Source organism: Dipteris shenzhenensis, chromosome 14 (genome assembly GCF_047967505.1).
Source record: "Dipteris shenzhenensis isolate YYH24624 ecotype China chromosome 14, Dip_SZ_1.0, whole genome shotgun sequence".
Lineage (NCBI taxonomy): Eukaryota > Viridiplantae > Streptophyta > Polypodiopsida > Gleicheniales > Dipteridaceae > Dipteris > Dipteris shenzhenensis.
Window position 1 is genome coordinate 39,442,273 of NC_141609.1, and position 12,211 is coordinate 39,454,483.

The window sequence follows — 12,211 nt, forward strand, 5'->3', positions numbered from 1 at the left end:
CGAAACCCACTTGATTTTCTAGTGGCACTCCTTTGGGGTCTCAAAGGTTGCAAGCCACCATATGTCCTTCTCAGATTGGACTGAGAAACTGTGCTCAACTTCCTCATCGCCTTGAGTAAAATGCAAGGCGTTGTTCATAATATAAATGCTCACCCTCTCTAGCTTGTGCTCTTTTACCAATTGAGCTTCATCTATTTTTATAACAAATACTAGCTTGCCATCTGTACAATGAAAGAGAAATTCAGTAAGGATATAGAAATCAGAAGAAATAAAGTTGAATGTGAAGAGGGAATTTCTCTTACCTTCTTCTCTCATCCCATAGAATTTGACCATGGCTCTCTACAAATTCTCTACATCCACGTAAGCATTATTGAAAGCATTCATCTCAAACGTTTGGATGCCAGATTTCATTTTACTCTTCCAAGTCATTGTGCCACTTACACAATGGTATCCTCCAATCTTTTCTCTAGCACATTGGTTTGTTTCTTGACGTGCAAGCCTTACAGACCACGGTGTTGGCAATGGCATTGTAGATATCTTATACTTTTTCTCCATAGCAGACTTGAAAGTTTTAAAAACAGAGTTGTAAGCTTCATGACTTACACCAGCAACATCATAAGCTCCAAGCACCTCCTTTGCTTGGACGAGGCCCTTGAAATCCTCCATTACCTCTCGAGCAACTTGTTTACGTAGCCCTTTTTATCTAGGGTCCTTCAACACTTCCATGACATCACTTGGCTTTATTAAACTTCTTAGAACATATGAAGGATCACTATCATCCATTTCCATTGTTCCCATCACATCCTCCATGAAATTCCTAAAGTAGAGTACTTATGAGTCTTAGTGGAAAGAATGCAACACCACAAATATTTTGGAGTAAGAAATTTCATTGAGAATTTGGAGAACTAACCTTGCAGCTCATATTCTCCTCTTTCAGGCACCACTATTGGTTGATAATGCATCCATAAATTGCAATTGTCTTTTCCTCTCCTTTAGTCCCAAAGGTGTTCCCTTCAACTTTTGTACTCGTTCTATCGAGTTCTCTCGTTCCTTCTCCATAGCACATTGAACTTGGCCATAGATAGACCTTTCCAAATCTTGTTTGCTTTCGGCAAGCTTCTGGATTGATTCTTCCAATTCATGTCGCTCCAAGTCCAGTGCATGTGCTTTGTCACTGAGTTCTTTGTTTTGCAATTGGAGATCCTGCATACTATTATGCATTGCCACAATAGTAATATTTCCCAAATGTGCAAGTTCTTTTGCTTGGGCTCTCTGCACCTCGCTTGCTTGCATAGCCAATGTCTAAGAATGGTTCAATCGATTGCAATAATCGAGCAATCCAGCATGTCCCTTGCCAACAAACCAAACAACATCATGCACTATATGAAAAGGACTCTTTTGGGTGGCAGGGTCTAAAGGGTACAAGTTTCCATCCACCCAAAGGTCAAGATGCTTCTTCCCGCATGCAATCGAAGACTGTGGAGCACACTTTGAGGAGTTCCACTATATGCCAAAGAGCATGTGCTTGCATATTCTGCCTCCACTTGTAGGTTCACATGGTACTTGTTGGATATGTCCTCGAATGGTGTCATGAGTACTCAAAGAGAGGTATCAGTGGTGCAAGCTAAAATGTAGGGGAGAGCTGGCAAAGATGGAGCAGTGAGAGGGAGAGAGTAGCAAGGAAGAGGGAGGACGAGAAGCAGAGAGTAGGGTGACAGGTGTAGAAGGGAGGGAAGGAGCTGATGTAGAAGGGAGGAGGAGGGAAGAGATGCTACAGGAGGGAGGAGGAGGGGAGAGATTCTGCAGGAGGGAGGAGCAGAGGAGAGGGATCTTGTGCTGCTGGAGAAGGAGGAGAGAGGGAGGAGGGAGGAGGAGGAGCAAGACGGAGGAGGGGAGAGGAGGAGGGAGGGGGAGGGAGGGAGAGGGAGAGGGAGGAGGACGGAGGGAGGGAGGGAGGGAGGGAGGGAGAGAGAGGGAGGGAGAGAGAGAGAGAGAGAGAGGGAGGGAGGGAGGGAGATTCGAAATTAAAAATTCAAATTTCAAAAAGTGGCCCCCTCCCCTCATTGATGGGGGGAGAGGTGGGCTCAAATGTGGGCTTAACCCACCTAGGTTGGGCTGGTTAGGCCTCTTTGGGACCCTCCAAGCCCCTTGCATTAGCCCACTAAGCATTCCCTAATCCATTCCTTATGAGGCCCTTTTGAGACCCCAATTCTCCCCTAATGATTAGGTACAAATTTCTTTTCTTTCTTGACTGGAAATTTGCCATATTATTACAAATCTAAGGTTGTCTTAAAACTAAATTTACATTTGGGAACGACTTTTGGGTTTGGTCTAAAAACGAAAGAGAATTTGAAAAATAATGAAACACATGTTAATAATTAGAGTCCCTTTGCAAATTTCTCTGGATCTATAATCCCAAGGGCTGCACCTAAAATTTATAACCATATGCAACATAAGGATTTCTTTTAACCAAATAAATTCACATAAATTTAGATACAATTTAAGGTATATTTCAATTCACAAAATAGAAAATTTTGAAACTTTATCCAAGGGAAAGGAATGTAGGATTGATCAGTATTTAAGTTAAATATTACTCCTTGAATGCAGTGCCATAGTGTTGTATGAAGGCCTATCTACTAGAGTACACCTTTGGGTCTATAATGTAGGTGACAAAAGCCTTGGATTTAAATGTGTATAGAATAAGTGAGAGCATTGTTCTTGCATTGGGGTATATAGGACCTACACTAAAGGTGGAGTATGTACATGTGCATGTGAAGGACTATAAGAGCTTTAATAATATACTACTCCAGGGGAGGAGAGTTGCAAAAATACATGAGGGAATGCCCTTGGGTGCTGGCTAGATACATAGAAATTCTTGTTGGAAAGTTGCATAAAGGCCTTTGAAATGATTGAATCTTAATAGGCAAATTTGCATGCATTGGAGCAACATGTACATCTTTAAGGTGAATACATAGTGTAAGATTAAAAGAAGCCCAAGCAACATATACATCTTTAAGGGTGGATACATAGTGTAAGCTTGAAAGAAGCCTGGGAACAACTGGGTGGACCCTTCCAAAATTTGGCTTCTCCAAGATTTGGCAAATTTTGGGGGTCCTCCTAGGTCCTCCCTAATAATTGAACTTTTCTAGTCAACACCAGAAATGCATTCATTATAGGGGTAGTTGCCAATTGCAGCTCCTTTAGAAGGTTAATTGAAAAGCCAAAGAGAAACTGTCGCATTGTGATTAGGGGTTTGGCTGGTTTAAGCTTTGCAAATGTCTATCGAGACTCGACCCCTAATGTCATTGTAATTTGTAAAGACGTAGAAAGTCCGGCAAATGTCTGAGGGAATCGCTATAAACATTTTTGACGACAATCATCATGCAATGCAATCCAAATGTTGCTCTGAGGATGTCTCAAATTTCGGTGCAGGCAGGCGTAAAACAGCAGAATCTAGGCCGCAATCCTGCTGTTCGGTGTCTCACTCACGACTCGTGATTCAGTAATGTAAAGCATACAGTTTATTAGGGAGTAGGCAGCTTCCAGCGACTTTGCGACAAACACGTGGAGATATTGATTGCTACCGTCTGCTACGTACTGTTAATCGTTTCCTGTGGACCTGTTGTATTCGCATTTGACTGTCGAGCCACAGATTGTGCGACTTTTGGCCAAAACTTCGTGAGTCTCATGAGCGTCTAACAAGAATTCGAGGCTCTCAGTAGTTCAGTACCATCTTGTTTCATCCGCTTTCGAATTTAGTTCGAATTTCGGCAAAACAGTTTGTCGTAACTCGTACCGATGCCGACGCTTCATCAAGCTGCTCGGCGATGGCCAGGTGCGTCGCGCCCATGGCGTCTCCTCCAATAATGCCCGACGCTCGCAACATGGATTTTTTGGCTGACATTCCAACTCTGCGCCTGTCCTCATCCTGCTTTTGTTTGGCAAACTTTGATCCCTTTATTCAATGTCGTCCCCTCTTGATTCCCTATCGACGAACTGCAATCGCAACGTGTTTTCGTCTCCGGGTCTCGGGATTCGGATTCTGCTAATCCAAGAAATCCGTCTCCTTCAGGGTTCGAAGTTCTTTAGCAGGGGGCACCCATAAAAGCTTGCCCGCCCAATTCCCCGCTCCTGTAGACCCAACCTCAAAAAAGCCACTCTTCTGCTTGGTGCTTCAACAGAATTCCTACAAGGCCTGCTTGATGAAACTGTTTCAAGCTTACAATCCTGCACAGCTTTATGCAGCTTCCCACTGTTCGGATGTACAAGTGACGGAAGCCTCTTCCTTTCTCAGCAAAGATCCTTCGCCTTCTTGTCATCCTTGCGCTGGAGCCTGCATCCAGCACGATACCCAGGTCCTATACGCAAGGCTCGGCCGGAAGTCGTAAAACAGGGCAGCTTTCTCATCGGCGAAGATGCCTCACTTGCTGGCTGCGGGTACCAGGCACAACCGGACGACAGACAAAACAATCCAATCGAAATTACGCTTGATTGATGCAAGTAGCAACGAATTGTGATCGCAGTTTCACATCAGCTGACGATATTGCGGAACAAGACTAGCCTTGCGAACTGTCTTTGTCTCTTGCATACATCGATGATCGTTGGCCCTGTCCGTGCAGCGTCGTCATTTGTCTATAATCCAATTCGTCGCACAAATGGTGCAGCAAAACCTGCAATCAGGTTACATATTATTGTCGCCTGTTTCCGCCTCATCGTTAAACATTTAAGCCTGTGATGGCTCTTTCCCGTCAACGGAATGACACGTCCACTAGATTTACCCCGGCCACAAGTGCTACATTCGTATAGGAGGACTAAATGTAGATGGCATAGCTTGGGCTCCAATTTTATTAGCTGCAAAATTTTTGCCTCTTGTTCCCTATAGAGATAGAACAAGTTGAATGACATTCAAATGGCCTGCCCTATGGCCCTAGAAGCAACAGCAAATGAGGAGCAGCATCAGGCAGGTGTGGAGGTTGGGAGTGGGGGGAAACGAGAGAGAGAGAGAGAGAGAGAGAGAGTAGGGAGTGGACCAATAGAAAGTAGGGAGTGAAATAGTAAGGAGAGAAAAAGAGGGAGAAAAAGGTGGAGATGGCATGTCCCAACCAATGGGAATTAAGAGAAATCACCCACGAAAATCCAGAACTTGTCCAACATTGCCACCCGGCGAGCCCAACATAGAATATTTATCATCTCCAAGCCAAAAACCGATTACTATAGTCTTTCCTCCCGGGCAGGCCAAAAACGACTTTGCCACATACGATGTTATTATAGGGAATTGTCATCATTCTTAGCTGACAAAGTTGAGGATTGACACATTCATAAAAGCTTGCATTCCCTTTTTTACAGTTGAGTTCTTGATGCAACGCCCTACCATCTTGGCAATGGAGTGAGCACCTTGCTATGGAGAGAATCACATGGGGCACCAAGATACTCTATAGTCATAGCTATAATGCCCTTATTTGGCAATTACAAGAAACTAAATGTTGAATCATGTGAGTGCTTTTGGGAAGGATGGATTAATGTTCTCTTATCAAACTATGAACGAGGCAGAACAAAGATAAACCTGATGACTTTGGCTCTCGGTCGATTAGTTTGGAGTGGCAGCAGATATTCGTAATAACTCTCTTGCAATTCACAACCCTCCCTCTTGCAATCTGTATGTAGTTGCATATGAAAAAGGAAGCCCCCCTTCCAGTTCCGTATACAATTACGTACAGATTGCAAGAGGGAGGGTTTCTTTTCCATAGACATGTGAATTGCAAGTGAAATACTTACAAATTTCCTATAGCTACTCCAAACTCCTTTGCTCTGTCGGACGATTAGTATTCTTCTTCGTCATCTACTAGGAGGTGAAGTAGTCTTCCTTTTGCATTCTTTGATCTGCTTCGTTAGTAGGGAGCTCTTTCATCATTCAGCTTTGAGGTGGAGGTGCAGGTATAGAACAAGGTGGGGGTGGAAGGGAGAAGAGATAGGGAGGGGCAGCGAAGGAGTAAAGAAAAGGGAGGGAGGAGCTTTGAAGGAGAGAGAGGGAATGAGGGGCTCAGATTTGAAGAAGAGATTGGTCCAAATAAATGAACAAACAGTTCCGCATTTTTTGGAGCACATGATCCAGGTTCATATTGATATGAAGAATATTTTCAAAGATGTTCCTTTTGTGTACAAATCCATCAGATCCATGCTACTTCTTGGCCACCAACAGTACTCCTTAATACTCTAAGAGCCAAATCTTTATGTCTCCAATACAAGCTCAATACAAGACTATCGGCCAATTAACTTTTTTGAGAACTAGGGTTATATAAGGCCTATATTCATTGCCTTTGAAAGATACCCCTGATAATAGGTAACCCACACCATGTCAAGAATACTCGCTCGATGCAGTCTGAGAAGAGAAAAAAAAGCTCAATAAGAAGACCCATTGGCAAGGACTTGTTAACTTTCGATTCTCATAAAGCAGGGAAACTTTGCAATGGAGAAAGGCTTATCCGACTTGGCCCTTTCTGACAAAATGACCATATTTTGCAATCTTGAGAGTAGGTCATGAACCTACCCCTCCCTGCCTAGTTTAACTTTAGCTTCAAAGCTTACAATGGCTTTCAAATGCTTGAACAAGTGATTAAATACAAGGAAGCCTGAAAAGTAGGATGGAATATCCTATCATGCCACATGAAGTGAGATAATACTTTTGACTTATCAAACCTACATTAAAGAATGCACTAACTCAACTCGACCCAACTTCCTATATTTAGTCCTTCCTTAGGCATTGTCCACAAAAATCATGTTCCGTGGTCAATTTCCCAAAGAGACAGGACCACAAACTCACTCAATTGCTTGACCCTCAAGGCCCATACATCGAGCATATGTAGCACAAAAAAGAGCTTGTGGCAACTTTCACCAACATCGCCCTTCCATTCGCCTCTAGGCTCTTTCACATGGTCTCTTACCCAACAACCATTTGGAACTAGGACACCCATTCCCCCCAATCCTTGGCGTGGGTTCACACAAAATTGTTGATAAGAAAGAAAATCCTTAGCTATCATGAGGACTTGTGGAAGAGTTATACTCCAGGGCCCCCTTTGTTTCTTGAAGCAACATGAAATCAAGCCAACCCCTCATTAAAAATGAAGCACATCAAATTCCATGAGTGAACAATATTTTTTTGAGGATGAAAACATGTTTCCATAGTGGTTCGAAGAGTATCCCACCATAAAAAAGAGAAGCATAATCCACTTAGGCTTGATCCATCCTTGTCCAAGGCTATTTATCTATTAGGGGGTCTGGCTATGTCTTTGGTCCACTTCAATTTTGTTTTAAAGATCGAAGTGACAAAGGGACAAAATCAACATAGTCAGTAGAAGGAGGATTCCTTCTTTAGAAACTAGATTCTTTAAACTTTGGACGTCTCTTTTAGCTCAACCTCTAACACAGTTTCAATAGATAAGGAAGACACACACACACATCTTTTTCCCTATTGGAATCCACCCACACACACATCCAATTGCATTGCATCCTTGAATCGCTCCCATGAGAGAGTGATCAAGTAAATTTTTTGTCAGCTTTATTTAGCATGAGGTAGCTACTATTGAACAAGAGCTACAAGCTTGTCGTGGCTTTGACCTTCGATCCTGAAGCCAATTGAAACATTCTCTCAGATGAGCTTGGGGAAATTTGCCTCTCGAGACAGTCCTTGGAATGTTCTTGAGTGACTAAGTCTATGGCTTTCTGTGGCTTCCTTCCCCACCTTGAAGAGATGATTCTTGGCAAAATGACATAGGAAACATGCATCCTAAAAGGGGCTAAACACGATCTTTCAGGACCATACAAAACCTCCCAGAACCTAAGGGTTTCTTACATAAGACCGAGGCCCACTTCGCATCATGTGGGGTAAATATGTCCACATGATTTTTCGTTTTGAAAATGAGTTAAAATCAAAGTTAGCAAGGGAGCTTTAGACGAGCACCTCAAAAGGCAACTTCTTCGTTGCTATAGCCTGCCCTGGCGGGCAATGCGAACAAAACCCAATCGTGTCTTGGACATACGCTACATGCAGCAAGGTTTAGATGCGGGCCGCGTCCAACTGCCGTGGGATCCACGGGGGCCCAAGAGTCCAGCGTCTCGTTAAAGAGCGAACATGGATGAAGGGTGAAGGGTTTGCTGGTGAGTCATGGTGACGATGGGTGGTTTTGGCGCTACGAGGGCGGTTTGTCGGTGGCCGGGAAAAGCGGCGCGGCCGGAGGGCCGGGAAACCCAACCGGCCGACAAAAGTTGACGTGGCCATTTGGCGGAATTAGGAAAACATAGAAACCGCTTTTGTTAATTAGGACTCAGGAGGTCTAAACCGCCTTTTCCGTAATGCGAATACCGCCCTCGTCGTCCTTGGGTACTGTGTTGTCTAAGGCCTCACGCGATCGCCATAGCTACACAGCTTCCAGGTCTTCTCCTCTCCTTGGCTGCACACAATTCCGTCCTTCACACTGTTCGCAGCCTTCGCCGTCGTGCCCTTCTGTGTTACCCGTATTTTCATTAACGTGCCTGCAAAATTTTCATGTCTGTACTGTCTTGAGCCGACTCGTGAATCGTGAACGATCGCCTCAGATCCATATTCGGCTTCAGTCATCGTTTTGCAGGTGCCCAGCCGTGCACTCTTACGTTTGGCATTCCCATTCCTTCTTCCTCGCTATATTCCTACTCTTTCATCTGTTTATCCTCACCATGCCGCCACATGATACCAAGGCTGCTGCGTGGACATATGGACACTCCAGGAAGCGGATTTACAGAACGGATTCCATCGATGTGTCTTGTTCCTCCAGGTCAAAACAGATCTTCACTAAAGTTTTTAAGTCTAGGTCGTTTCGACGGGGTACTTCTCTGAGCTCAGCTCGGGAGTTCTTTACAAGCAAGCAGACGTGTGATGTTGAGCCATATGAAGGTGGAACTGAAATCGCGCTCGAGAGGCAATTATCGGAAGTGGCGCCGAGCGATCCTCCTTGTTCCTCAAGGTTGATTTCGAATGGTTTGGACAACATTACAGCCACTGAAAGCAAAGATAACGCGGATAATCAGAGCGCTAGATGTGAAGTTCTCACCCTAGCAAAGAAAGAAGTGGCGGCTTGCGAGAACCTCGCTAAGTTTGAATGCAATCAGTCAAAGGAAGTGGAGAAGAAGGTCCAAACTCTCAATGAGCTCCAAAAGATTGTCACTCTTTTGCAGTTTGGAAGCATCGGGGATCAGTTATCTGCAGCTGATGACGTTAGAAGGCTTACGAAGGACGATCCGGCTGCCCGAGTAACATTGGCAATGCTTGGTGTTATTCCTCGTCTGATCTCGATGCTGGATTCGGCTCAGACGAAGATACAATGCACGGCCTTGCTGGCACTCCTTAATCTGGCTACAGGGAACGAAATGTATGTGGTTTCTTCGCTCTCAGGCAGACATCGACTCAGCTGGAGTGTTTGGTTTTTGCTGCTTGCTAAATTAATTGAGTTTGGGAATTTTGCAGCAACAAGGCGGCAATCGTGAAGGCCAGAGCGATCCCCAAAATGGTGAAGCTCCTACAAAGTCCGAATGCGGTCGTGCAGGAGACTGTGGTAACGGCCTTCCTTAGTCTGTCTGCGTTGGACGTGAACAAGGCAGAGATCGGCGCGTCCGGCGCAGTGGCAATGCTGGTCCGCGTCCTCCAGTGCGGGAGCGGGCAGGGCCGAAGAGACGCGTTGCGAGCGCTCTACAACCTGTCCATTCATCCAGGGAACGTGCCGGCGATCGTGGAGGCAGGAACAGTGAGGATGTTGGTGGCGATGGCGGACGAAGAGGAGATGGCGGAGAAGGCGCTAGCGACTCTGAGCAACCTGGCGACGATAGAGGCGGGGAGGCGAGGCATAGCGGAGGAGAGGGAAGCAGTGTACCCATTGCTGATCGAGGCATTGGGGTGGATGGACGAACCGAAGTGCCAGGAGAGGGCGGTGTACGTTCTGATGATGGTTGCACATCACAGCAGAGCGCAGAGGGAAGCGATGGTGAGCTCGGGCGCCATAGCCGGGCTGCTGGAGCTAGCGTTGCTGGGGACGACACTGGCGCAGAAGAGGGCCGCCAGGACGTTGGAAAGCTTCCGGCAAGCGAAGGCGGTGTCTGCGCCGCAGCAAAGGATGAAGTTATCAACGGAATGGGACGACGGAAGAGGCAGAAATTCGACGAAGGTTAGTACGACGATCACGACGACGACTGCGAGGACGGAAGAGAAGAAGGTGGTGGATGAGTTGGTTCGGCAGAGCTTGAACCGCAACATGCGGCGGATCGTGAAGCGGGCGAATTTAATCGACGTTCCGTCCAAGAATTCGTTGTTCCTCGACAGCTCCAGCTCCCGCAGCCTCCCCTTCTGATCGACTTTCCGTCACCCTTTCCGTCGATTGTTACGTCCATCACCGAATTTCCCGTTGCCAATTTCCTCATATTTGGCGGCTTTTCCCCCTCTCTTTTATCTGTTTGGTTTGACAGCTTACTCTTATTATACTTACTTTACTCTCCGTCAAGCTTAGCGGAGAGTTGTTCGTCTTTACTTCTCTGATTCGTGATTGGCATCTTAATTGTCATCTCTCTTTTCGAGGCTAACTCTAAACTCTCACTCATTTCGCTTTAAGCAGTTTCGAAATTTCATAAAACACTTGCAGATACAAATTATTAGAGCATAGTTTTAAGCCCTGCAAGCAGCAAGACAATCTAAGTAAGTTTATTTGTATTTCGTCAACTTCACCTAATTAGGGAAATAGTTCTTTTCTTTGGCAAGACTTATGCAAAGGCATCCATTATTCGTTAATTGAAATCATAAACTGATCACATCCTTATCCTCTACATTTTTGTAGGTTCTATTTTTTCATAGAACATCTCTATTTTGTCATCAATTGGTAGGGAGTCAAAAATAGGGTTTTGTAATAGCAACCCTAAATCCAAAAATCCAATCGGATTTTGAACCCAAATGTTTGTTTGGACATAATAGTGCATGGTATGAATTTGGAGACGAAAATGGGCCTTGGAAGTAAGGAATTTGCTATGCTGCTACTAGAGTGCGACTAGGGCCTACTTTTTGCAAAATGTAGGCTCTATGCAAAAAGTAGCATCTGGTCACACTGTACCAAATTTTTTGCTTTCAAGGTCTAATTTGATCTGAAAATTCATATCATGCATTATGATGTCTATATGAGTACTCTGCTTCAAATGACTCAAAAATAAAAATTTCATTCAATAAGACATCCAAACATTAAATTTTTTATTACTTTCTGTTGATTTTCTACCACAAGGTTCTTACAGCATAGAGGACGCATTTGGTGAAGAACTATACTAAAAAAATTATTGGAAGCATGAAATCCGCTACTATGCGACCAAGACCTACTTTTTGCAAAAAGTAGGCCCTGGTCGCACGGTACTGGATTTTATGCTTCCACAGCTTTTTTGTCAAATATATTTTCTCTATTGAAAGAATAATCTAGTGGAATTTCAGTACAAGAAAATACAATAAAAAATCAAGGTTTCGGGTTTTATGTAATATTCATCAACGGTTCATTCCAAGATGTTTTCTAGCTAGATAAATATGCTATACACAAGGGTGGAAGTAGAGGATCTACTAGGGGAAGAATAGCTTCCATTGGTCACTATATTAGCAAAGTGGATCCACATGTATTGGTCTTCGATCGGCAATTTTTGCTAGATGGAAAGTAAAGGTAATGAAGTTTAGGGTCCTTAGTTGGATGCTAAATATGAAGGCCATCTGTCATGATGGTGATCATGTGGTTTTGATAAAGCCTAGTGTTGCTTTTTTTTTGTTCTCGGACACAGGAGCCTGGTGTTGGTTTTTTTTTGTTCTTGGACACATGATCATATTGTTTCCATTGTCACTAATACATTACTCATACTTATATGCATTCATCATACTAGGGCAATCCAAACCATTCATACCAATCAATCTTAAAATATCATAATGGTCTTACAAGATAAGACTAGTACATATTCTTCAACTACATTCAATAAGCATGTCTTCATTGAAGGAGATTCCTCACTCACATCTCAGCTACATTTGTCATTGCTAAAAGTAAGCTGAAAATTAGATCACACATAGCAATCCATTGTTCATCTGTATTTGAAGCATCTACATGTGATGTGAATGCATGTGCTAAAAGTGCCAGATTGTGCGTGCATGCATTTGTGCATGGTGTGTGCATGCATT

General features: G+C 44.1%; 1 protein-coding gene across 1 annotated transcript; it reads left to right on the forward strand.

Annotated features, from left to right (window-relative positions):
• The first annotated feature begins 8,393 nt into the window (after positions 1 to 8,393).
• On the forward strand, positions 8,394 to 10,436 carry LOC147894608 (uncharacterized). Its single transcript, XM_087385156.1, has 2 exons — positions 8,394 to 9,401; positions 9,497 to 10,436. Exons 1-2 carry the CDS (start codon positions 8,710 to 8,712, stop codon positions 10,371 to 10,373), a joined length of 1,569 nt encoding a protein of 522 aa, XP_087241282.1. The 5' UTR covers positions 8,394 to 8,709; the 3' UTR covers positions 10,374 to 10,436.
• Positions 10,437 to 12,211: the final 1,775 nt, after the last annotated feature.

Bases quoted from the DNA above. Each gene is read 5' to 3' on its own strand.
- LOC147894608 (XM_087385156.1), top strand. From the start codon at position 8,710: ATGCCGCCACATGATACCAAGGCTGCTGCGTGGACATATGGACACTCC. The intron at 9,402-9,496 runs GTATGTGGTTTC...GGAATTTTGCAG, and splicing joins CTGGCTACAGGGAACGAAAT to CAACAAGGCGGCAATCGTGA.